At 36.6% G+C, this 24,590-nt stretch overlaps 1 protein-coding gene across 1 annotated transcript in view; it reads right to left on the minus strand.

The window, feature by feature from the left end:
- The window catches only part of LOC108702259 (low-density lipoprotein receptor-related protein 1B-like), a 724,128-nt gene that overhangs the window by 257,392 nt on the left and 442,146 nt on the right, over positions 1 to 24,590 (minus strand). Inside the window, exons 32-33 of the mRNA XM_041578093.1 lie at positions 8,677 to 8,817; positions 685 to 810 (exon numbers count right to left, since the gene is read on the minus strand). Coding sequence (XP_041434027.1) covers positions 685 to 810; positions 8,677 to 8,817 — 267 coding nt within the window. The remainder of the gene's footprint in view (positions 1 to 684; positions 811 to 8,676; positions 8,818 to 24,590) is intronic.

The following is a 24,590-nucleotide window of genomic DNA, read 5'->3' on the forward strand; positions in this document are numbered from 1 at the left end:
ATACTGGTACTGTGAGTATATGCTACCTTTATGCTGTCTGATTGTTCTAAGCTCCATTGTGGATATTTGCTATGTGCTATGTTAAATAAAGACAGTTCATTGGTTAAGCATTAAAGAACTACTGGCGCTCATCATTTGTGCTATCGCACCTGGTTACAGTTGCACTACACCCTGCCTCAACCCCATTGCGAGGGCTTACCCCTGAGAGAGAGGGCCTCATTTGTGGCATTATCCCACATGGAAAATAGCTAGAACTAACTACAGCAAAGTCAGTTGATTATAGTGCTACATATGTATATTTGTATCATTGCAAATGCTACTAAATTTCCTTATTGCACTATGGTTTGAAAAGGCCTGACATGAGGGGGGAAATTCTTGAGACTTAATACAGATTTAGAAGGCTAAGAAACAAAGAATATAGGGACCAGGTATTTTGCCATCATCCCCCCCTCCCACAGTGAATCAGTACAAATTCCTGCACCCGAGTAATGGTACTTAAAACATAATGTTTAATTTGATATTTAAAATCAAAACACTACTTAAACTCAATGTCTAACCATCACCATCATGAGTAGGAAACTGTGCTTTAATATCATACATTTTTCAGTATTTACAGTAACTGCAAACCTTTCCGAAAAAATGCATAATAGATGCATAATAGTGGAATATGCACACAAAATATACCTTGACATGACATCCGATTTTTTTTTAGGTTATAACCAACGGTACACATGCAGGTTCTTGTTGTTTCAGAAGTTGGCAGACATAATTGTGAGCATCCACCATTGTTTATCTGGCAGGCATTACTACCTGCAAATACATAAATCAGAAAAAAATTGCTTAAATACACAAGCAAAAATAAGAATATTGCATGTTACAGTTACATATATTTAAAACAGTGGGGCTCATTTATCAACACAGGGCATATTTGCACCTGGGCCATGACCCATAGAACAAATCAGTGATTACCACTATGGTACCCATAGCCAGCTATGGGTAACAATAAAGCAACTATTTGATTGGTTGCCATACTGTCCAGATGCAAATATGCCCCATGTTGTTAAATGAGCCCCCAATGTGTCAAAAAAAATTAAGGGATTAATTAGAAGGTTAGCCTTTGCAAAGTGCATCATAATTTGTTTTATGTTACATAAAATTACAAGTTGCACTTATTGATAAACAAACACCTATATTTTTGCAAATATATGCAATTTGGCATAGGGAAAAAATGGATTTTAAAAACTAAACCAATAAAATGATAGTCATGATTAAATAAATGTAATGTTATAAATAAAATCTGAATAGAGAGAATAGCTCCCTTTTCCTCACCTATAGTTTCAATTTACCTGAAGCAGTTAATTTTCAACAACTCCCCAAAACCAAGAAAAAGCACTATTGTTGTAATGGATGAGGAATATGTTTAATATGGTGTGGGGTTTCTGAATGTACACATGACTAAACGGTGAGTGACATTAAATACATTTTTAAATCTAAAACACAAGATGTTTGTTTGCTATTATTATTTTTCCCTGTGAACTAAAGAACTGTTGGACAAGAGACAATAATCACTACTTTGGAAAGTACAATGTTTTGCACATCGTTCCTTCAGTCATTATTTGTCTTGGAGCGTCAAGGGCTCTTTATAGCAATATATTGGAAAAAAAAAAATAGAAATAGATTCTTAAAACAACACCTTTCAATGACATTTTCTCCAATTTGCCAAGGTCAGTGACTCTTGGGGGCCTGTTTAATAGCATTCAAAATAATTTTATTTTCATGATTCTCAAACAATTTGTTGGGTTTCTATATTTCTTAAAAACTTAAAAAATGTGAGATGTAGTAAGTGTAAAAACCACAAGAAAATTGTCTAGGTCCTATAGAAGTCAATGAGAGCTGTGTTGATCCTCCTGGACCATTTTTACTCATTTTGGACTTCTGACTTTCTGAATTTTTTTTATCACTAGCAACTGTCCAAAAAAATGTAACTTTTTACAGGGTTTTGAAGTTTTCATATTTTTAGTGCATCATTCGGCAATTTATTTTTTCTATATTTAAATATTTTAATAACTTTCATGGCATTTGTGGTTTTAGAGAAAATAGAGAAAATAATGTCACTGTCTGATCTTTGTACACCTATTTCTTTTATTCTAAAACTGGACAGCAAAATACAACTACGTAAAATACTGGTAAGATACTTCTCCCCCCTAGCATGATAATAAGTTCAGGCAGGTTAATTTGAATAGCTAAGAGTAAAGATATACTGTATGTTTAAATGTTATTTTAGGATATTGTTCTCTGTCCTTGCTGTGTTTTTATTAAGTACACGTGAAAAGCTTAACGTATGCATATTTGTGCTCATGATTCATAATGATGCTTAAAAGGGAACCAGTTGGGCAAAAATATTATCCCCATCCGAAGATGCAGGCTAATGGTGAACGCACTCCAGTTGGGGATAACAGTAATTTTTTAAAAAAAAATTGCCAGTGCTATGCCTCCCGCAATGGGAGGGAGTTCATGGAACAAGTGCCCATGTTGGGGCACACGCCACGACTTGCTCATAATGCGCATGATGGGCACATGCATGTAATGTCAGAAGTGCATTTGCACATGCGCTCTGACAGACATGGCCACTCGCACCGGGAGCTCCATCTCTGTGCAAGTGTTATACTGTAGCACTGGTTGGGGCAATTAAAGAAAAAACTACTGTTACCCCCTACAGAAGTACGGGCTCTATTAGCCTGCACCCTTGGTTGGGGATAATAGTTGTGCCCTTTAAGTCTTCAGTCTTCTTAAACTGTAGTTTTGATTTATTCCAAACATAGCTTTGTGAGATGTAGTCATTGACTTTTAGAGCAAGCTGAGTAATTAATACAAAAAAAAAATTCTGTACCCTAGAAATTTTTGAAAGAAAGGTTAAAGATCATGCAAGAATACAATGCTTTATGGAAGCAGTACTAGATGTTTGGAACTTATATTAGTCTAAACCCCCAAACAATGTTGAACCTGCTAAGTACATGTGAAATATAAGCAGTGGGTGGACTTGAGTCTTTTGACTTCTTTGCTATAATACTTTCTACAGATTTTCCATCATATACAAGAAATTCTTAAATAACTTGTCTTTTGTGATCTTTACCAGTATAGTTCAAGCCAGTAAATATAAGCATTATACATATAACATTTCTAACTCGCTAAAATTCTGAAATGCTGTTGTGATCCTCATCAAGATGACTAATAAAATGAGTAATCCTTCTTTGACGTTTAAGCACCTTAAACATTACTAAACTGCACATTTTTCATACTAATGAAGCTGTTAAGGCACCTGGAGTGATACTGTTAATGGGGTTGTCTCTTTTATTGATGATTTTGCCAACTTATACTTCAGGTGTAAATAGTTATTTCATTGTATTTAAATACTCCCACGTTTGCTAAGAATCTGCAATTAGCAGTTTGCCAATTAGCCTTAACTGACATTCAAAGATTGCAAAAGACTGATTCTTTGTTACTGAGGCAACATTCAAATAAACAATGTAATAAGCATAAAAAAGTTATTTCTGTAACAAAATATAATATATGAAGATGAATTGTGATGAAAACCCCTATATACTGTATAAGGCATTTTTGTAATTGCATAAAAATATTGCAATTTCCTGAGCTGTGACTGCTGACTTCTCTCCTTTCAGAAAACAGTAACCCTGATTGGATGTATTTGTCACACATTTTAATTGAAGATAGAAAGAAATGGAAATTTTTGGAAAACTTTCATAATGAACCAACAATAACCGTATGTTCCATTTAAAACCAAAGTTGCTCAAGTTGTATCAAACTTCATCACCAGTCAAAAAATCCTCCTGGCATGGAGAAAAGATAAAAGAGTCAAAGTTCAACCTCAAGCTGTGTCTCAGGCTTGAGAATATGTACAGTGAAGAGGGGAAATGGTGAGTTAGTAAAATTGGTGGTTGAACAGAGTCTGGTAAATATGAGATCCAGAGCATTACCATTGGAGTGAGAGGGGGAGTCTGAGCACAAAGCTAAGCCTAGGAAGGAGGTTAGTGAAAGAAGTTTAGAGACAGAAGAGTTGTTAATGTTGTTAACGGGTATATTAAAGTCACCTAATATGATGGATGGGATGTTAGATTAAAGAAAATAAGCCAGGCAGCAAAGTTGTCCAGAAATTGTGCAGTTGGTCCTGGTGGTCGATATATAACAGCAATGCAGAGTGAAACAGGAGAAAAGAGCCTAATGCAGTGAGCCTCAAATGAGGAGAATGATGGGAGGGAACAGGTGGAAGAACTTTAAAAGTACAGCGGGGAGAGAGAAGCAAACCTACCCCACCTCCAGGTCTGTTACCAGGTCTGGGAGTATGAGTAAGGTGTAGGCCCAAATAGGACAGGGCAGCAGGTGAGGCAGTGTCAGTAGGAGAAAGCCAGGTTTCAGTAAGTGAGAGTAGGTTAAAGGAATTTGCAATGAAATGGTCGTGTAAAGGGGTGAGCTTGTTGCAGACAGATCTAGCATTCCAGAGAGCACATGAAAGATTAACTGGGTTTTTGGGTATAGGAGTAAGAGTTCTGTACTGTTTGAATTTGCGCCAAAGAGAAGGAGCTCGTGGCCGTGATATAACTGGGATGGGGTAAGGGCCAGGTTTTGGGGAAAGTTCCCCAGCTGCCAGCAATAGAAAGATAGACTAAGTGAAAGTGGGATTTTTTGTGTTTTGTGAAATGGCTAAACAGAGTACTTTATAAACTTCATGTGTGGAGAGGGAAGGAGAGGAGAGTAGAGAGGCTGAGATCTGTATAGAACTTGCATGTTTCTCTGTATAAATCTCTGTCCTAGTTATCTTCTTAATTATGCAGATATTCTGAAAAATGTAATCCAGAATGCTTGGGACCTGGGGGTTTCTGGATAAGGGATCTTTCTGTAATTTGGATCTTCACACCTTAATACTACTAGAAAATCATGTAAACTAGAAACAAACCCAATAGTCTGGTTTTGCCTCCAATAAGGATTAATTATATCTTAGTTGGGATCAAGTATAAGTTACTGTTTTATTATTACAGAGAAAAAGGAATGGTTTTTAAAAATTTGGATTATTTGATTATAATGTAGTCTATGGGAGACAGCCTTTCCATAATTCAAAACTTTCTGGATAACAGGTTTCCGGATAACGGATCCTATACTATCCTATAACAACATTTTACTCTTGTGCTTATATTAGTATTATTATAGGTTTGACATTTATTTTTATGTAGTATAAAAGACTGTGGACATGGGAAGGCACATTTATCAAGGGTCAAATTTCAAATTCATGTGAGTTTTTTTTAAAATTTGAAATGTAAATATTTCTAACGCAAATGGTCCCTAGATCACAACAGAAGACAAGTGATGCAATCTGATATGGGACGTAATATGTATTATGTTAATAAGACTGTGAAGTGTTATATTGTTGACTGTGAACTTCCGAAAACTGTGCATGTTTTGGTAAGCTACATGGCCCAGGACAGTTTGCTACTGTATGTCAAATGATTCAAACTCTATATCTTTGTTGTAATATCATTTTAATGCTGATACCTATGTCTATGCTATGTCATAATATGCTTTTTTCAATAAAAACAAAAAAGAAATTTCAATACAAAAAAAAAATTTAAATGTATTAATAAATCAAATTTTCTCAGCTTGGACAAAATGAATTCATCCGAAAACGGGAATCAAATTTGGTTTAAATCGAATTAAAAAAATGTAATACGACTTTTTGTCTCTGAAAAAAAACTCGAACTCATCAGGAAGGCTGCAAACATCACCAAATTGATGCCTGCTGCTCTTTCATTAATGTATACAGCAATTTGGCAGGTTTAAGGTGGCAAATAGTCGAGTATGATAAATCTCAAAATTCAAATTAATAATTTACAAATTGGATAATTTACAATTTGAGCGTTTTGACCAAAAATAAAATTAGAAAATTCTAATTCAAATTTTCATTTTAATCCTTAATAAATCTGCCCCTGAATGTTTGGCAGAAATAGAATTTATAATCTACAGGCAGTGTGCAACGTATACTCTGCAGGCTGCCTTTTCCTGATCACCATACTCAGTAAATAGGTCAAAGAAAGTGTATTTTTAAGTTACATTTTTAAAGAACATTTACTTCTGATTACAGTTATATTTTATAACATGATATTTTAACAATAGCACAATAATGAAGCAAATAACTTATATCAATAAATCATAAGCTTCAATATTACTTGGAATATTTCTTGAATCAAAATAATGATGGTTTCATATTAAACCTGTAATTTTCTGACAAAATAATGAACTTTGGTAATAACACAATGTGCACAGTTCTTACTGTGAGCAGAGTAAGCACAAAGGGACAATGCAGGAACTAGGGAAAGGCATTCCACTTTGGAAATACATAATATAAAGTGAGGGGTTGATGATGATTAAACCTAGAGGTTACTTACAGTATCTTTCAAATTAAGAAAGAAGGGGGTGCTGCTTCAATATTACCCATCTATAAAAGTCACACTGCATGAAAAAATGTTGCTCAACAGATTGGAAAATATTAAAATCACAATATAAATAAAACTATATATAAAGGGATTTTCAGTGGACTTACTTATCAGAAAAACAACAAGTTTGTAGTCATATACAGGGAAAGTTGTGAATTAAAGGGATGAAAGAGCCACTATACATTTTGGGGCACATTTATTATGCTGTGTAAGATAAAATTTGCTGAAAAAACTGTGTAATAAGCTACAGGTATGTAAAATAAATGGCAATTTTATCAAGGTGTGTGTAATTTTATAGAATAATAAATATGCCCTTTATCTTATAGGGGTTGTTCACCTTCCAAACACATTTTTCAGTTAATTTGTTTTCAGATTGTTCACTATAAACAAAGACTTTTTTCAATTGCTTTCCATCTTTTATTTTTTACTGTTTTCCTAAAATTTAAGTTTAATTTTCCTGTCTCTGTTTTGGTCTGGCAGCTCCGTGATCCAGGAACATTCTGAACTGTTACAATTTGCTACATTTAGTTGATACACTTAGGGGCAGATTTATCAAGGGTCGAATTTCGAAGTAAAGGGAGTTTTTTTTGAACTCTCAATAACTTTGAAATTCAAATAAAAAAAGACAAACCGAAATGTATTTAAAAAAAATCAATGTGTTGTTTTTTTTGCAGGTGAATAGGCTGTATTCGATCGTTCGAATTGAAGTAAGATTGAATTCGATCAAATTCAATTTGAAGTATTTTTTAAAAAAACACTTTGTCCCCCATAGGCTAAAACAGCAATTTGGCAGGTTTTAGATGGAAATCTGCCCCTTAGTTGATGCATTTCTCAGCAGCATCGGTGGAATATTAGCAACCATTGTATTTATTCTAACAGCTGCCTTCAATAACACTAAGGGATTCTGCTCAGCAGGGACAACGATTACAAATGTATCAACTAAATATTTCAATTTAGAAGCTAAAGAGTCAGTGACTCTTCCTCCCAGAGCTGCTTTAGAAGGTGAAAAATTAAACTTTACACTTCATTATTAGAAAAATGGTCACAAATAGAAAAAAAAAAGTAATTGGAAAAACCAATTGAATAGAAAAAGTATTTGAATCCAGTATTCAGAATCCAGTATTTTGGGACTCACAATCCAGGTGTCATTATGGACACGTTCATTTAAAGAGGGGTATACATTTCATCCTAATAGCAACTACAAAATCTTAGATTTTCTCATTTTGTGTACACAGTCAAGTCATATACGTATGCTGGCCTAGCATTACCCTGCCATGGCATTTCACTGCAGGGTTGGACTGGGGAGCCTAGAGCCCACTGGGGCTGCTGTCTCAGGGGCCCCCCTCCATGCTCCTGTCGCAAATCCCCCTCTGGGTCCCTGCCTCCATGCCTGCCCCCCTTTCTCGCACGCTCTGACCTTGCTTGTTTTGGCAATCAGGCAGGAGAGGGGGGTCAGGGAAAACAGCTGCAGACTTGGGCAGGGAGCATGTCTGGGCCAGCGGGGCCCTCCGGGTTTTCGCATGGTGTTCCGCCAGCTCAGTCTGACCCTGTTTCACTGTTACAAACACCAATGAGTAAACTTAAAATATGTTTATAGGGACACTTTAATATCACTGCAAAAATAAAGCAATCAGTGGTGTCTCTAAATGCAGTATCTGTGTTTTTTAATTAGTATGTAGAAATGCAGAATGCCACCGAGATAGAAAGCACATATTTTACATAAAACATTTACATTCTCCTTTACAAATGTAAAATGAAATTCTACTTTGTGCAGATGTGGCTTAATTTCTGTAAATGTGCACAGTCAGTGGCGGAACTACCGGGGGAGCAGGGGTGCGAGCGGGCCAGCCTGTGCGCCACTGAAGTGTGGGCCGAAAATCACGTACGGAGGGGGCGGGGGGCCCAGATGCACGTCCCGCACCAGGGCCCACCCCCCCCCCTCTAGTTACGTTACTGTGCACAGTTCATATAAAAGTACATATAATACATAATGTATATATATATGGGACAGTTCTAATCAATAATGATTACATAGTTAATTGGGTTGAAGAAAGACCATAGTCAATGAAATGTGTTGAGGAGAATTGAGGCCATGGGGGATGAGAGAGAACATGGCTAAAATGATGTTAATGATCTGATAATTAGGTGATATAGGAGATTAGGAAAGTGGTACCTTGCTGAGCCTCCTTATCATAGAGTTTCATGTGCATAACTCCTAATGTCTTATTTCTCATAACGGAAGGATTTCTTCCATCCTTTTTATTGCATGTTCCAATTTGTCCAAGGTTTTGATCTGCCCACCATAGTCTGTTATCTGCAAAAACAAGGATTTTTATAATGATCAGATATTTTAGTTTTAGCTTTAATTGTTGATTTTCCCTTGATACTTAATTTGCAATATGCATGCATGATAATAAATATTTTTATATGTCTCCTACTAAATATTTCAGCCATATGCATTACATATATAGTAACTGTAAAAAAGTAGTAAATCTCTGCAAATGTTCACAAGGGTCTGCATAGACAGGTATTTTGTGTCTATATATTTACTCCTGATAACATGTTGTGTTAAAGGGTGTTCTTGTACACTGCTAAGAGAATCTCCAAATACTGTATAATTTGAATAAGGACAGCTTATATTATTAGTTTTTCTGTGAACATTAAAATGCTCTAACTAATTACAGTTAAACTTGTAGGTAAAAGCGAAGCACAGAGCATGGAACATTGTTTTTAATTTTCCTATGGTCTATGTACAACAGCTATATAGTCCAATGAACACAACTGGAGACAGTGTCCATGAGTTAACAATACCATCAATTACTAAAATGCAAGGTCAAGACCATTTAGAACATGAAGCATTGTTACTACATCTCAACATTTGCTGACCTTGAGAAGATTGTCAGAATACAAATGCAAATTAGCAATTTAGCAAAGTACAAGGAACGTATCCTGTTTCATTTTAAAACATGAACTTTTAACACAAATTAGATTCATACAATCGAGCGAAAAACAAGGGGAGGCACCACTTTAATAACACGTCAAAATTGGTATTGGAATACTAGACCTATTTATGTTCTTACAGTAAATTCAACAAGTATAGTGTTTCCATGTACAATTTTGTTTACTTTTTAAGTGTTGCCAATTAAGAAAATTGGTGGTGGGTGGTGTTGTGAGTCTTGTGAGAAGGTTAAATCTGCCTGGGAGTATTTAGGAAGTGTAAGTAACCATGGACTGGGCTCTGGCTCTGTCATTCAATTAGCCCTTGCCAACCTGTTTTTTTTTTCATGATTGATGCCTTTCTTTATCTTTGTTAGGAATTTAATTCCGTCCAGTAAAGCAGGGGTTAAGGCTAAGTCTGCTACTGGCAAATCAGCAGTAGTGGGAGGTTATTTATACCCAACACACATGGTCATTGTCAGCACAATTGGTTTGTAGTGAGCAAGTTGTTACTTGTGAACTCATCCGTGATAATAGTAACATTCCTCTATCGGCCCATTTGACTTTGCTTGTTGTGACTTCTGGCCGGACGCAACTCTGTTATCCACCCTTTACTTATTGGCAACTTGCGGCGCCGCTGCAGTTAGCAGCTGCCTCCGGTAACATTCCCTGCCTGTGTTGACTTTCCACTACGCTGCCCTCCCATAACCACTCTGGCAGGTTCTCCCCTCCACTGCCTAACTTCCAGCAGCAGACCTGAGGGGTAGGGTCACTGCAACTGGGTTCCCCTTCAAGGAATAGAACATTAGGGTGCCGATTCACAAAGGGTCGAATATCGAGGGAATTAAAATCCTTCGACTTCGAATATCGAAGTCAAAGGATTTTAGCGCAAATAGTGTGATCTAACGATTTGAAGGATTTTAATCCAACGATTGAAGGAATATCCTTTGATCAAAAAAACTTAGGAAAGCCTATGGGGACCTTCCCCATAGGGTAACATTGAGTTCGGTAGCTTTTAGATGGCGAACTAGGGGTTCGAAGTTTTTTCTTAAAGAGACAGTACTTCGACTATCGAATGGTCGAATATTCGAGCGATTTTTAGTTCGAATAGTTCGATTCGAAGTCGTAGTCACAGTCGAAGGTCGTAGTAGCCCATTCGATGGTTGAAGTAGCCCAAAAAACACTTCGAAATTTGAAGTTTTTTTACTTTGAACCCTTCACTCGAAGTTAGTGAATCGGCCCCTAGCAATCTTCAACCAACTACCAAGAAGATAAAGAAAGGCTTCTATTTAGTTCTGGTTTGTTAATAAGACAAAGGCAAGAATTACTGATAAAATACTGCCATTTGCCTTTGTATCATCCATAAAAATTTTCTCCGATTTCTTTCAATATATTCTTCATTTTACAGTCTTTTTTCAAATAAACCTCGTGTTCTATAATCTATAGGAGTGAAGGAAATACACAAGCAACACAAACTGCATGCTTATATATGTCTCTAATATTTTGTGTCTTGCATCTATACAATAACAACCATTTAGTTGTCTCAGTATGTATGACTAATGCTTCTGAAATACTGTACAGTAAACAACTTAATCGGTGCTTTCAAATAAAAAAATAAAATGACAACGAAGAACTAAAAATAAAAAGTCTTGCTTACTGAAATATGTAATCCTTTTACTACTGTATGTCAAGGAGAAAAAGCTTGGTGAATAGAGTTTGTACAGATATAATGATTTGGACAGTTTCAGAATAGATTTGGTTCTGCTTAGTAGCTTAATCTGTTCTTGTATTCCAATCTTAAAAACTAATTAGAAAACATTACAAGTTGTATGTTGATAAAACATGGGGCATATTTATCAAAGAATGAAGTTAGAGATCTCCACAATCCACTATAGCGAAATTCTGCCACTATCCATTCATCCCATTCATTTCTATGGGATTTTGAAAGGCATATTTATCATAGGGTGAACTTTCACTTTTACACATTGATAAATACTCTGTTAAAAATCCCATAGAAATGAATCGATAGTGGCAGAATTTCACTCTAGTGGATTGTGGAGATCTCTAACTTCACTCTTTGATAAATATGCCCCTATGAATCCAAACAAACTCTTAATTATCAATCCAAGTTGTTTTGTCCACTGGTTTAGTTTTTATCTGGTCTGACACTTTAGATCTATCCCTGACAGAGGTTTTGTTGGGTTCAGATTGAATCAGTAAAAGCATGTTGTTGGTAAACACATACCCATATTCCCATATTTAAACCCATAAATCTATGTGCTACCTCATTGGTAGGCTTTCAATTTGCTTTCCTATAATGTGGAACATTGGTCATTGGCAGAAAAAGGGTTAAACAATAGCCATCTTGTGTATGTTTTTTTCTATATGTTGAACAAACCACCCCATTATTATTGGTCCCTGCACACATCCAAATATACTCAATTCATTCTGTTATTGAAACAGTATACGCTGTTACTGGAAAAAACAGTTCAAATATTTACTCTGAATACATGGGGTTGTGTTCTAAAGAACTGATTTTTTTCTGAAATATTTAGAAAATGTCACTACATTGTTCTTCTATTTTTATTGCAGTAAGTTTATCCTCTAGTTTCATTAGTTTGCAGGGATAGTTTGTCAGCTGACACAGACAAATGTAAAGTGCTACCTTTAGAGACAAAAAATAAAGCGAGAGATGGCAGGTTAAATGAGATCATACTGACCAAGATGGATCAGCAATGGGATATTGATGTCATAATAAGCCAATTATTCATAAAGTTGGACAAATATCTGTAGTGGCAAATGGCAATAAAATGAATAGGATGTCAAGATACACAGCAAAGAGAATACAGCTACCGGCAAACACAATTATATTACCATTGTAGAACAACCTACATTGAATACAATATTAGCTCAGCATGTGCTAAGAAACTATAATTTAATAAAATGTCCAACAACTTAAGACAGCATGAGTTCAAATTGTGTGATAAGGGACTATTTCTCACATGGCAGATTGTTGATCACAAATAAAAACATTAGTATTTTATGAAATTTCTGTGCAAAAGTAGTTATAGCTCATCCATAGTACACATACAATTACTCAGAGGTACCAACTCCATTTCAAGGGATGCACACTTTTAGGAAGTTTCTTCCATGACACATTTTTTTTACAGCTAGTATGTTTAGTGTGAAGGGAATATTGGTACCCATGTATGCCTTTAAATAAAAAACAGTAGCTATAAACTATACCTACACCTAAAACCAGTTACTCTTTTGTTGCCACATTTGATGTATTGTGCAGCAAAAGGGATGCCAATCTTACATGATTGCAATGAGGCACCATTAACAAAGAGGTACAGGGATTTATGCTTCACCATGGCATATAAAGATATTCTTTTGTTGGCAAAATATAATCTTAGGTTTCTCTCAATACAACATACCAAGCGGGGCTTTGTTAAACAACCGAAATATCATAAATGAACACACCATATCCCTAAACAAAGGCACTGCAACAAAACCCAGGACTTCAGCACAAAGAAAACATAAACAAACAGAATAATGTTGTGCATGTGCACAGACCTATGGACATACAGTATGGACAGCCATATTGATTAAGGTTTGCAATAATTTTTTTATGCTTTTACCAACAAATAATATTTATACAGAATCTTGCTTATAAATATATACTGCTTCCAAACCAAATGTTATTCTCTCGTTAGAAAAGCATACTCCTTCTACTGCAGAAGAAAGTGATTATTGTTTGGTATGTTAGTATAACAAAATTTACTTAAACTTATGCTTCACACAAAAATATTATTCATGAAGACAGAAAATTCAATGGGCATAAAAGTGATTCACCATTTAGCGATTCAATGATCAGTAAGGGGTCAGAGAGTAATTCATTGTAAATACATAACTGTATATAATGTGTCAAACATGAGAAATATTAAAAATAGCTGCCATTTAACTTATCAAAGCTGGACAGCTGAATGTATATAGTGATATATTGAAGTTTAAACAGACAATTTGGATAGCATGACAAACTCTCACACATCTCATACATATAATAAAATATATTATAAACTGTGTAATAAAGATTATTTTTTTTCTGGTGAATTGTGACACTCTGCTTTGCCAGATTCATATTTCTTTTTCATGGTGTGCCCATACAGCACACATACCACTGTGCACATACAGCACACATACCACTGACAACTTCTGTTTGACATGAGCAATGTTTCAAAAAGCTTGTCTCACTATCCAAAATTTAAGGCCAGGCTTAGATGACATCCATGCAACATTAAGGGGCCGATTCACTAAGGGTCGAATATCGAGGGTTAATTAACCCTCGATATTCTACTAGGAATTAAAATCCTTTGACTTCGAATATCGAAGTCGAAGGATTTAGCGCAGATAGTTCGATCGAACGATCGAAGGATAATTCCTTCGATCGAACAATAAAATCCTTTGAATCAAACGATTTGAAGGATTTTAATCCAACGATCGAAGGAATATCCTTCGATCAAAAAAAGTTAGGCAAGCCTATGGGGACCTTCCCCATAGGCTAACATTGACTTCGGTAGCTTTTAGATGGCAAACTAGAGGGTCGAAGTTTTTTTTAAAGAGACAGTACTTCGACTATGGAATGGTCGAATAGTCGAACGATTTTTACTACGAATCCTTCGATTCAAAGTCGTAGTCATAGTCGAAGGTCGAAGTAGCCCATTCGATGGTCGAAGTAACCCCAAAAAAACTTTGAAATTTTACCCCAAAAAAAGTAACCGAAATTTTACCTTCGAATCCTTCACTCGAAGTTAGTGAATCGGCCCCTAAGCATTGTAGAAGTCTCTAAATTTACCCTGTGAGGTGTGATGCAGTCATATTTGTGAGAGTAAGTTAAGACACAACCTGGAACTTTCTTTGCTGATACTGGTAAAATGTGAATCTCTGTATTTGCATTAATGGATGCAGTCAGTGTTTCATATAGGCAAATGAACATTGTCAGCACCAATAGTTTACAGTGCAGTTTCTCAATGAAGACATGAAAAAAAATATTTTATTAGAATAGCTCTGCTTTACAACCAACTGCTGCAGACTGTGCTGGACTTTGCAATTTGCATCTAACTCCTCACCAAAGTTAGCTACTCATTTATTATGAGGTTTAACTTAATCTTTCATGGAACCTTTTTGTATTCTGAGATGTATATCGATGCAGTATATGGATACACCAGTGTATCTAAGAAGGTTATTACAATAGAAACACTCACAGACATGTTGAATCATTACAATGGGCAACAGTAAAAATTTTAGATAACAGAAAAGACCAGAGTAGATACATGGTATGGAAAAAGAGAAGAAAGTGGTACTCATTATCAACAATAAGCATATAACTTTTATGTTATGTACCATGAGCCATTGCATACAGAGATAGAAGCATTTAAGTTTCAACACATTTTCTGCTGCTAATTTTAAATAAATATTTGAACCTTTTATGTGATCTGAAATGCCATTAGCAATATAAAGCAATATTAGCAATATTTGCAATGCAGTTTTCTGGATTCAGTTATAAACTGGGCATTGTAGGTCAGACTTATCAATATTTCAGAGTTCATTTTTGAGTTTCCAAAATGTGAATTTTAAAGATTTATCAAATATAAAAAAATCTGCAAATAAAAGATCAAATGAATGAATGTGTTTTTAGAGCGAATTTTGATAAATTTGACTCTAGTTTACAGGAGTCATTTACAAAGTGCAAAGCAGGCAGTAATGACCTTGATCCCACCTGTGCTGTGTACCTAATACTGGAATTTTTCTTCAGGATGAGGTACAGAGTTCAGCCATTACCAGAAAGAAGTTCTTAATGAATGATAACTAAGGGACATTCTTCAGTCTGGACTGTTAATAAATTATATTGGTTCCCCCTGATCTTATTCCACAAGCTAAAAACATAATATAAAGTACTAGATGATGTAAATACGGGGGGGGGGATTTAGTAACGTTCACATTGTTTTGTTTACCTGAATCAAACCTTTTAGCACTAAAAATTGTGTATTGAACTACTGTAAACTACAAAAATTAAAGTTATTAAAGTTAATTAAAGATTTCTTTAAAGTATTTATTCAGTGGAAAAAACACTTAAAAAAGACTTTCAAGTTGAGGTTGAGAAACCTCTAAAACAACACAAATTAATATTTTAATAAATAGGCCTCTATTTGTCTGGAATATACTTCCTAGCACATTTCACCATATTAATAAGGTTTAATATGGTGTTAGACCTGCAACATTGGGGTCACATTCTTGTATATTAATGTAACACCACTTAAATGAGTAATGTTAAACCAAATAAAGTAGCATAATTCTCCAATAAATGTCAATGTTCATTTATTCAGGTCTTTATATACAGTATCTAGCTTATATAAAGTATTTAGTTTAAAGAAGAGGAAACCGAAGAAGCTACTCAGATGAGTCGTGAATTAAGTCCAGTTGCTTTAGACTTACTGTATTGCTAATAGAAATTCCCCAATAAATATTACACTGGATCTGTGTAAATCTGGCCCCATGTTATTTACTGTATTTCTGCAATTAGAGCTGGACATATTAAATAGTTTTCTAGTAGCACAATAGCAACATGTCCTTCCTCCTATTGTTTGATTGCAGTGTGAAATTGGGAAGGAAGGATATAGCTTGATGCTGAAGCTGATGTTTGTTCATTACTTTACAAGTTTCTAGTTATTGAATCTACTTTTCATTTTCCAACTTTATTAATGAATAATTAGAATAATAGAGAAAACTAGAGTATATATACAGTGTACATAAAAGCTTAGGTTCATTACAAAGGTATATCTCCATTATTCCACATTGCCTCAATGACAGTTTGCAGAATAGGTACACAGTAGACCAGAAAAAAATTGTGCAAAATCTGGAAAAATTTCAAATCAGGGAAACTCAGTCACATGACTTGGGGCAGCTGGGAAATTGACAAAAAGTCTAGCCCCATGTCAGATTTCAAATTTGAATATAAAAAAATCTGTTTGCTCTTTTGAGAAATGGATTTCAGTGCAGAATTCTGCTGGAGCAGCACTATTAACGGATTCATTTTGAAAAAAATATTTTTTCCCATGACAGTATCCCTTTAATAAAATAAATAAAAGACAATTATAATCTAAAACAATACAAATTAAAATTTTAATCTTTCTCTAATGTCATAGAGAAGTTACAATTATAATCTAAGTCATCCAAAGTGTGACATACTGTATGTATACCTAGGAAACATTATGGGGCAGATTTTTTTTTTTTTTTTATTTATCAAACGTTTATTTGACATGTAGATAATACACGAAAACAATAAAGCTGTGAACATTCACATTATACATATCATCGCAAAAAATTACAATCCTCCAGATAGGTAGAGATATATTCAAGCAAATAGTCAAAGGAGGGTATATACATGTTATAGTAAGTAAAACTACTGCAAATAATAACATATTGAAATTATAACAACAGTGCATTCCTGGCATGAATTAGTACTCCAATCCTATTCCGTGTCGGTCTGTGTGTGTGACTAGGTCTCCCAAAAACTGAAATCCCACATAGGGGAAATATGGTCAGGTCTTATCGTATCCCTAGCAGGCAATATTAAGAGGTATTGTCTGAGGCAGCAAGAAATTGTTTCCACGGCAGCCAAATTGAGGCATATTTAAGATAACTATCATGCGAAAAGGCAGTTAACTCCTCCATCAAGCATATCTCATTAACAAGCGTATACCAGTTAGAAAGCGTCGGCGGAGCTTCCTTCCTCCAATGCATCGGAATAAGGGCTTTGGCTGCCATCAAGAGCTGGAGAAGGAGGATTTTTTTTGTCGTATCTTGTGGTTCATATCTATAATATAGGAGTACAGAAGAGGCATCTAAAACTACTGGACATTTAATAATCAATGAACATGTATCTGCTATTTGTGCCCAAAAGTTCCCAAGTTTTGGACAGGAATACCACAAATGCTCCAGAGTACCGGTACCTGCACTACATCTCCAACATTCAGCAGACGGTATCAGGTTAGCTTTATACAGCACTACTGGTGTCCTATACCATCTTGCCAATAGTTTAAATGAATATTCCTGGAATCTATTGCTGATCGAGCATTTAGAGACGATAGTAAAGATTTTGCCCCACTCCGCAGGAGTAAACTGCATGCCCAAGTCCTTTTCCCATGACGATGTGTATATTGGTAATTGAGCATATTTACTATCTCGAATCATCCTATATAACAGTGATAGAGAATGTCTAAGATCCATATCCAAATTGCACAACCTCTCAAAAGCAGTTAGCTTTCGACAAACAGCGGAAACATCAATCTTCAAGGATTTCAGAAAGTGTTCCACCTGTTGCAACCTCCAAACATCCCCCTGTTGCCACAAGGCCCGATTACTTCTCACTACAGGGACAAGATCTCGAGCAGAAGGAAGGAAGCTCCGGACGATTAGATTCGAACAGCCAAACGCCGTCCTGTAACCAGCATCAAGCATTCCAGGCAAGAATTCAACATTATTTCTCAAAGGCAGCATCGGTGATGGATAGGGAGCAAAAGTGTATCGCTTATTAAGATGTTGCCATATATCTAAACAATTGTGAATTAATAAGTGAGATTTAGCCTCTTTAGGAAAGTTGGTGCCCTTATTCCAGACAACACCTCTCAATAAGCCGCCTATCCATCTATCCTCCAGGTATCTCCATTGAACCATGGAGTTAGTCCTAGTGTATTCTAAGACTTTAGCTAAAACACCGGCTTGATAGTAAGTTTCAAAGTCAGGCACATTCAGACCCCCCTGTAGTTTTGGCCTATAAAGAGTAGAGCAGCTAATCCTACTTCTCCCTCCATTCCACACATACAGCGAAATCGCTGCGTTAACTGCTTTAAAGTAAGAACGGGGGATAGGTATAGAAAGCGCATTAAATAAATATATAAATTTGGGCAGGATCGACATTTTAACCGTATTAATTCTTCCATTCCAAGTTATACGTTTCATCTCCCATGATTTCAACAAGCCAGAAACCTCAGTCAGTAAGGGTGGATAGTTCCTCTCAAATAGCTGGTGTGGGTCCGGTGTAATTTTAATACCTAAATATGTAATAAAGTCTTCCTGCCATTTAAATTTATATCTAGACCTCAAAGATGTGAATAGCGGGCGTGAAAGTAAGATAGGTAAGGCCTCCGACTTTTCCATATTAATTTTATAATTCGAACAGACACCATATGTCTCTAATTCTGTTAAAATAGAGGGAAATGACTTAAGTGGATTAGTAACCATCAACAGTAGGTCATCTGCGAAGGCCGCCGCCTTAAATTCCCTACCATCGACCTTCAAGCCTTCAATATTGGGGTTATTCCTAATACCTATAAGAAGGAATTCCATGCAAATGACATACAAAAGTGGCGATAAGGGACAGCCTTGTCTAGTACCATTTCTAATATCCCACGTCGCAGAAGTTAAACCATTCACCCTGACTTGTGCCGTCGGGACCGTGTACAGTGCCATAATTTTAGATATGAACTCTTCAGGCAAATTTATAGCCTTCAGTGCTTTAGTTAAAAAGGCCCAATCAATACGATCGAAGGCCTTTTCCGCATCAGTCGATAACAACATGGAGGGTATCTTCAACCTCTTGCCCCACAACAACCAATTAATCACCTTATTTATATTTTCCTTAGCTTCCCTACCCTGAACGAAACCAACTTGGTCTCTATGAACAATTTGGGGCAATAATGGTTTCAAGCGTTGGGCCAGAATTTTAGCGTAAAGCTTAAGATCCACATTAAGTAGGGAGATGGGTCTGTAACTACTACAAAGCGATAGATCCTTCCCAGCCTTAGGAATGACTGATACATGGGCCAATAAAAATTCTCTATTGGGAGGGTGGGAAAGTGAGAGATCGTTAAACAATGAATGAAGTAGGGGGAGTAGGTCCGCCTTAGTAAGTTTATAAAATTTGGGAGTATACCCGTCAGGGCCCGGGGCTTTACCTAATTTGAGAGATTTAATGGCTTCGTCAATCTCGTCAACATCAATTGGTCTAGTGAGCGTGTGAAAGCTATCAGCGGAAATGACCGGAGGGCTATTCCGTGACAGATAATCCTGAGTTGTTCTGGATTTCGTTTGCATACATAAATTCTCAGAATCCTGCAAGTTATAGAGTTTTTCGTAGTAGCGTTTAAATGTGTCAGCTATATTTTGAGGGGTCATCTGAGTTTTACCTTGGGAGTCCCTAATTTGGCAAACAAAGGCATTGGCTTGTTTCCTTTTCAAAGCCTTAGCTAAAAATTTCCCCGGTTTATTACCAAATTCAAAATACTTTTGCCGAATTCTAGAGAGGAAGAACTTGGTTTGATTGTTCGAATAGGTATGTAGCTCCAACCGAGCTGTGGTAAGTTGAGTTAAGAGATGTTCTGTTTGATGGCGTTTATGTTCCAATTCAAGGACATGTATACGGTCTATCAAAGCTGCCGTACGTGCATATCGCTCCCTCTTCAATCGTGCCCCATGTTTAATCAATAATCCTCGCACAAGACATTTCAGCGCCAACCAATTAGATAAGGAAGAGGTTCCACCTAGTGTAACATTTGCATTGTATTCTTGTATTGCTTGTTTTAAGTCAGAAATACATTGTGGGTCGTCTAATAGAGTATCATTTAACCGCCATTTCCATGTACCAGATGGTTGGGTAGGGAGTGAAATCTGCAGTTGCGTCATCGCATGATCCGACCAAATGATATCATGGATCTTAGCCATTTTCACCATAGCTAAGTGGAACTGGGAAATAAAAAGATAATCTATCCTTGAATAAACATTCTTAGCTGCAGAGTAAAAAGTGTAATCTTTATCAGAGTTATGGGTATATCTCCAGGTATCTATTAGGTGGCATTGATGCAATTTCTTTTTAGCCTTATTTAAGGCCGAGTAAGGTAGATATGAGGCACCCCTGGAGTTATCGATAGTCGGATTTAAAGTAAGATTTAAATCCCCACCCAAGATAATCAATCCCTCCGCAAAGGCTTCAATTTTATTTAGGAGTTTGATTAGGTAATTAACTTGGTTGGTGTTTGGCAGGTAAAGACAGCCCAAAGTACATTTCTGTTGGTGTACTGTCCCTTTAACATGAACGTATCTCCCCTCGACGTCTTTCAGTTCATCCTGCAATTGAAAAGCCAATGATTTATGTAAGCCTAGAGCTACTCCCTTAACCTTACCCTGCGGGTCATTGCTATAAAACCAATTGGGAAATTCACTATACTTCTGTAAGAAAAAATCAGTGCCTGCAAAATGGGTTTCTTGCAACATAACAACATTAGCTTTTTTATGCACCATTTCCCGCATGATTTTACTTCGTTTCCCAGGGCAATTCAACCCATTAACATTAAGGGAGCATACATTTATCACCTTCGCCATCGCATAGGTACAGGTGTGACCAAATGGGGGAACCAGCCATGACCATTATGCTGTGTATAGAATCGACATCCAGCCCACACAAGCCGAACAACAGGTGTTCCAGGAATAAAAGCAACATAAAAACACATCACCAATAACATCAACTAAAAAAGAAAAAAAATAAGCAGTGAAAAGGAAAAATATAAGGGGGAAAACAGTGGTAAAACGTATGGGGCAAACTACTTGACTCCCTAAATAGGGTCAAAAATCGGCAGGTACGCCCTGTCGGTACCCCTGGGGGGGGAAAAAGTACCGGCTGTCTGACAGACAAGTGAAGTCCCGCAACTCAGACCTTCGAAGCATATAACAAGAGAAATATAAAGATATAAAATATACCAGTCCCGAAGTTGAGAAACTTTAACCATTGAACAATTCACGGGGAAATTCCAAAGAAAGAGTCAAGTGTCCGTTGTAACTTTCTTCTTTTCCGGTGTTTGTTTAACTTTCTTCTTATTATTTTTAGGCGAGGAGACCAAGGACCAGGAATCCTTCCTCACGAGCTCTGGAACTGAAGGAGAGTGGCAGAACTGCTTCCATTCTTCAACATCAGGTTCATCAATACCACACGCTTGGCAAAATGTATGCAGATCTTCTGGGCCCGTCAGCGTATTCGTCTTACCCTCTTTCGTAACTTGTAATCCAAACGGATACATCCAGCGAAACATGAGGTTGTGTTCCTTCAACTGTTGCAGCACTGGCCGAACCATACGCCGTTGTTGAAGGGTGTGCCAAGAAAGATCTTGTAGAATAATAATCTCCGATCCTAAAAACTTAACCGGCTGTTGTTTCCTGGCCTTTGTCAAGATCTCCTCTTTAACTTGAAACCGCGTCAGGCAACAAATAATGTCCCTGGGTTTGTCAGTGGGGAGGCCTTTTGGTCGCAGGGCTCTATGTGCTCTTTCCATGTCAATAACATGGGTATCAGATACATTCAGTATTTGTTGAAAGAGGGTCACAACCGTTGCATGCAGGTTACTCCCATCAGGCAATTCTGGAAGGCCCCGGATACGGAGGTTATTCCGTCTCCCTCTATTGTCAATATCCTCTAATCTGCGTTGCAGAGAATAAATCTTTTTGGCATAATGAGCATTCGCCATAGCAAGCGCTTCAATAACAGTGTCTGCAGAATCACTCCTGTCTTCTATTTCTGCGACCCTAGAGTTAAGCGCAGTCATCTCAGTTTTAATACCCGCAACCTCCTCCTTAACAGTACGCTTTATCTGCGTCATCATATCCTGCAAGTCTGCTTTCGTCGGCAGTGATTTCAAATAAGTCAGAGTAGTTATATCAGAACTCACCGACTCACTATCTGAATCAGTTGCAGAGCCTCTGGCGGGATGAGACGCCATCTTGGAAACACCCGCAGCTTTCTCACACTCCGATGGCGTAAAAAATTGCTTCAGTAGGCGTTGAGATTCGGTATGTTTCTGCGTTTTCTGTGCCTCCCCACTTTGGTCTTTCGGTTTACCGTGTTTCCCCATGATAGACGACTGGACCGGATGCTTCGAAGGAGTCTGCGAAAGGGAGCTCCTTCACATTGCTTCCACCTCGCTCGGCAGTTGGCTCCGCCCCCCTATGGGGCAGATTTATCAAAGGTCGCATTTCGAAGTTAAAAATACTTTGAAATTCCACCGTCGACTTAAAATACTTCAAATTCCAATATTGAATGCAAACTTTTTTTCATCGAATTTGGCTATTCTGCGGTCAAAGTAAAATCGAGCGATTAAATCATTTGAATCCAAAGAATCGAAGGATTTAAGCGATTGATCAAACGATTTTTCTTCGACTTCAAAAAACATAGAAAACTGTTCTAGAAGGTCCCCATAGGCTAACATAGCACTCCGGCAGGTTTAATTTGGCGAAGTATTGAAGTCAAAGTTTTTTTAAAGAGACAGTACTTTGATTATCGAATGGTCGAATATTCAAACTATTTTACTTCAAATCGAATTTGAAGTCGAAGTTGTAGTATCCTATTCAATGGTCGAAGTATCCAAAAAATTACTTCAAATTTTGAATTTGTTTTACTTCAAAAATTCCCTTGAATTTACTTTGACCCTTGATAAATCTGCCCCTTAGAAATTAAAGTGAGCAGCCTCAGAATTTGTTGACTGGGATTTTCTGATAATTTTGAAAACACTGATATAGTAACTCAAGAATCAGCCAGCACAAAGTAATATGTAGAATAATGTGCTTCCAAACCATTTTACCAATGGAACAATTCAACAAATCACTATTTTCTGTCATTAGTAGAATTTTAAGGCCTCTTCTGCAAGCCTGCCCACTTTCACTCAAAAATTTGGCTGAAGACAAATTATTGGCTCACAAAAGCAAAATTTTGATGAACTCTACCTTAAGAATACGAATATGCAACTGCAAAGCTTTACAAACAGGATTTGTGGATCAAGCACTGCAAGGGTTCTTTAGCTAGTGATTCAGATACAATGAAAATAATGAGCACAAACATATAGGTTTATGCAGATCATGGATGCTGACTTCATCATCAAAAAGAAAAAAACAATACACATCTGCCAAAAACATCACAGAGAGTTCAGGTGCAGACAAATTCTCCTGCTGGAGTGATGTCTTTCCTGGCATTGTTGGAATTCAGCTATTACTTTAAGTACCTATCTTAGAAACAATATTGCTATGTCTTATTGGAGTGATTTAGCAATGTATAGTGTGTGGTTAAGAAAGGAGATAATGTAACCACTCTTATTGATGGCAAGTAGTACCTAAGTCACCTACCTCTCCTGCTAATATCCGTCAAGTAATTAGAAAATGCTGTTATCGCTTTTTCAGATCACAGAATAGAGTTTTGTTTTTATATTTTTCAAAATTGCCTTTAGTGGATAATTCTGCACAGGGTTATCTCATCACTAGCCCTCTGAGAATTGGTCATCTGGGGATACAGAAGATGGTAGGTCTCCTGCACCTACAATTAAAGAAAATGAAATCAAAATAGTATCCTTAATATGCTTGACCTGCACTGCTGTGACTGCTGTTAATATGCCCCTATATATATTCATGGCTACTATGACAACCCTTTCACACTGTGCAATAATTGATGAGGATGATCACATAGCTGGCAACATATCTCTATAAAGTCAGCTTGTTATCCAATAAAAAGGATTTGTGAAAATGATCTATAGCAAAAAAATTTAATTATGACATTCACTGAAAATTCTTTAATACAGCACCTGTGTAATGCTGGATAAAATATATACAGTAAAATCCCAAGATATTATTCATTTTTGGAAAACTTAGCAATGTTGTAGCCTTAAATGTGAAAGCATGTTTTCCTTTTCAATGCTGCAAAACTATTGCTTTCTCCCCAATCCGGCAGCCTGACCTAACCTCTCCTATGTAGGAATCCAACATATATATTAAGCTTCCTGCTTGAGTAGAAGTGTGATGTTTTGCAAGTAAATGTTTAATTTGAAGTTGTGCAGATGTCAGACAGGCTAGAAACTGTATTTACAGTGTAATTCAAACCTATCAGATAAATTTACAGAAAACAATGTCAAATATTCACCAAACCAGTCAAACAAGAATGTTCCCATATGATGTCAGCTGTTGAGACAGAGGCGGATTGTGGTTATTAGTATCATTATTAGTACCATTGACTGTAACTCCTGGTTTGCAACACAAAGGAGCTCATTTATAAACTTTACG

The sequence above is a fragment of the Xenopus laevis genome, chromosome 9_10S (genome assembly GCF_017654675.1).
Source record: "Xenopus laevis strain J_2021 chromosome 9_10S, Xenopus_laevis_v10.1, whole genome shotgun sequence".
In the NCBI taxonomy this organism is placed as follows: Eukaryota; Metazoa; Chordata; class Amphibia; order Anura; family Pipidae; genus Xenopus; species Xenopus laevis.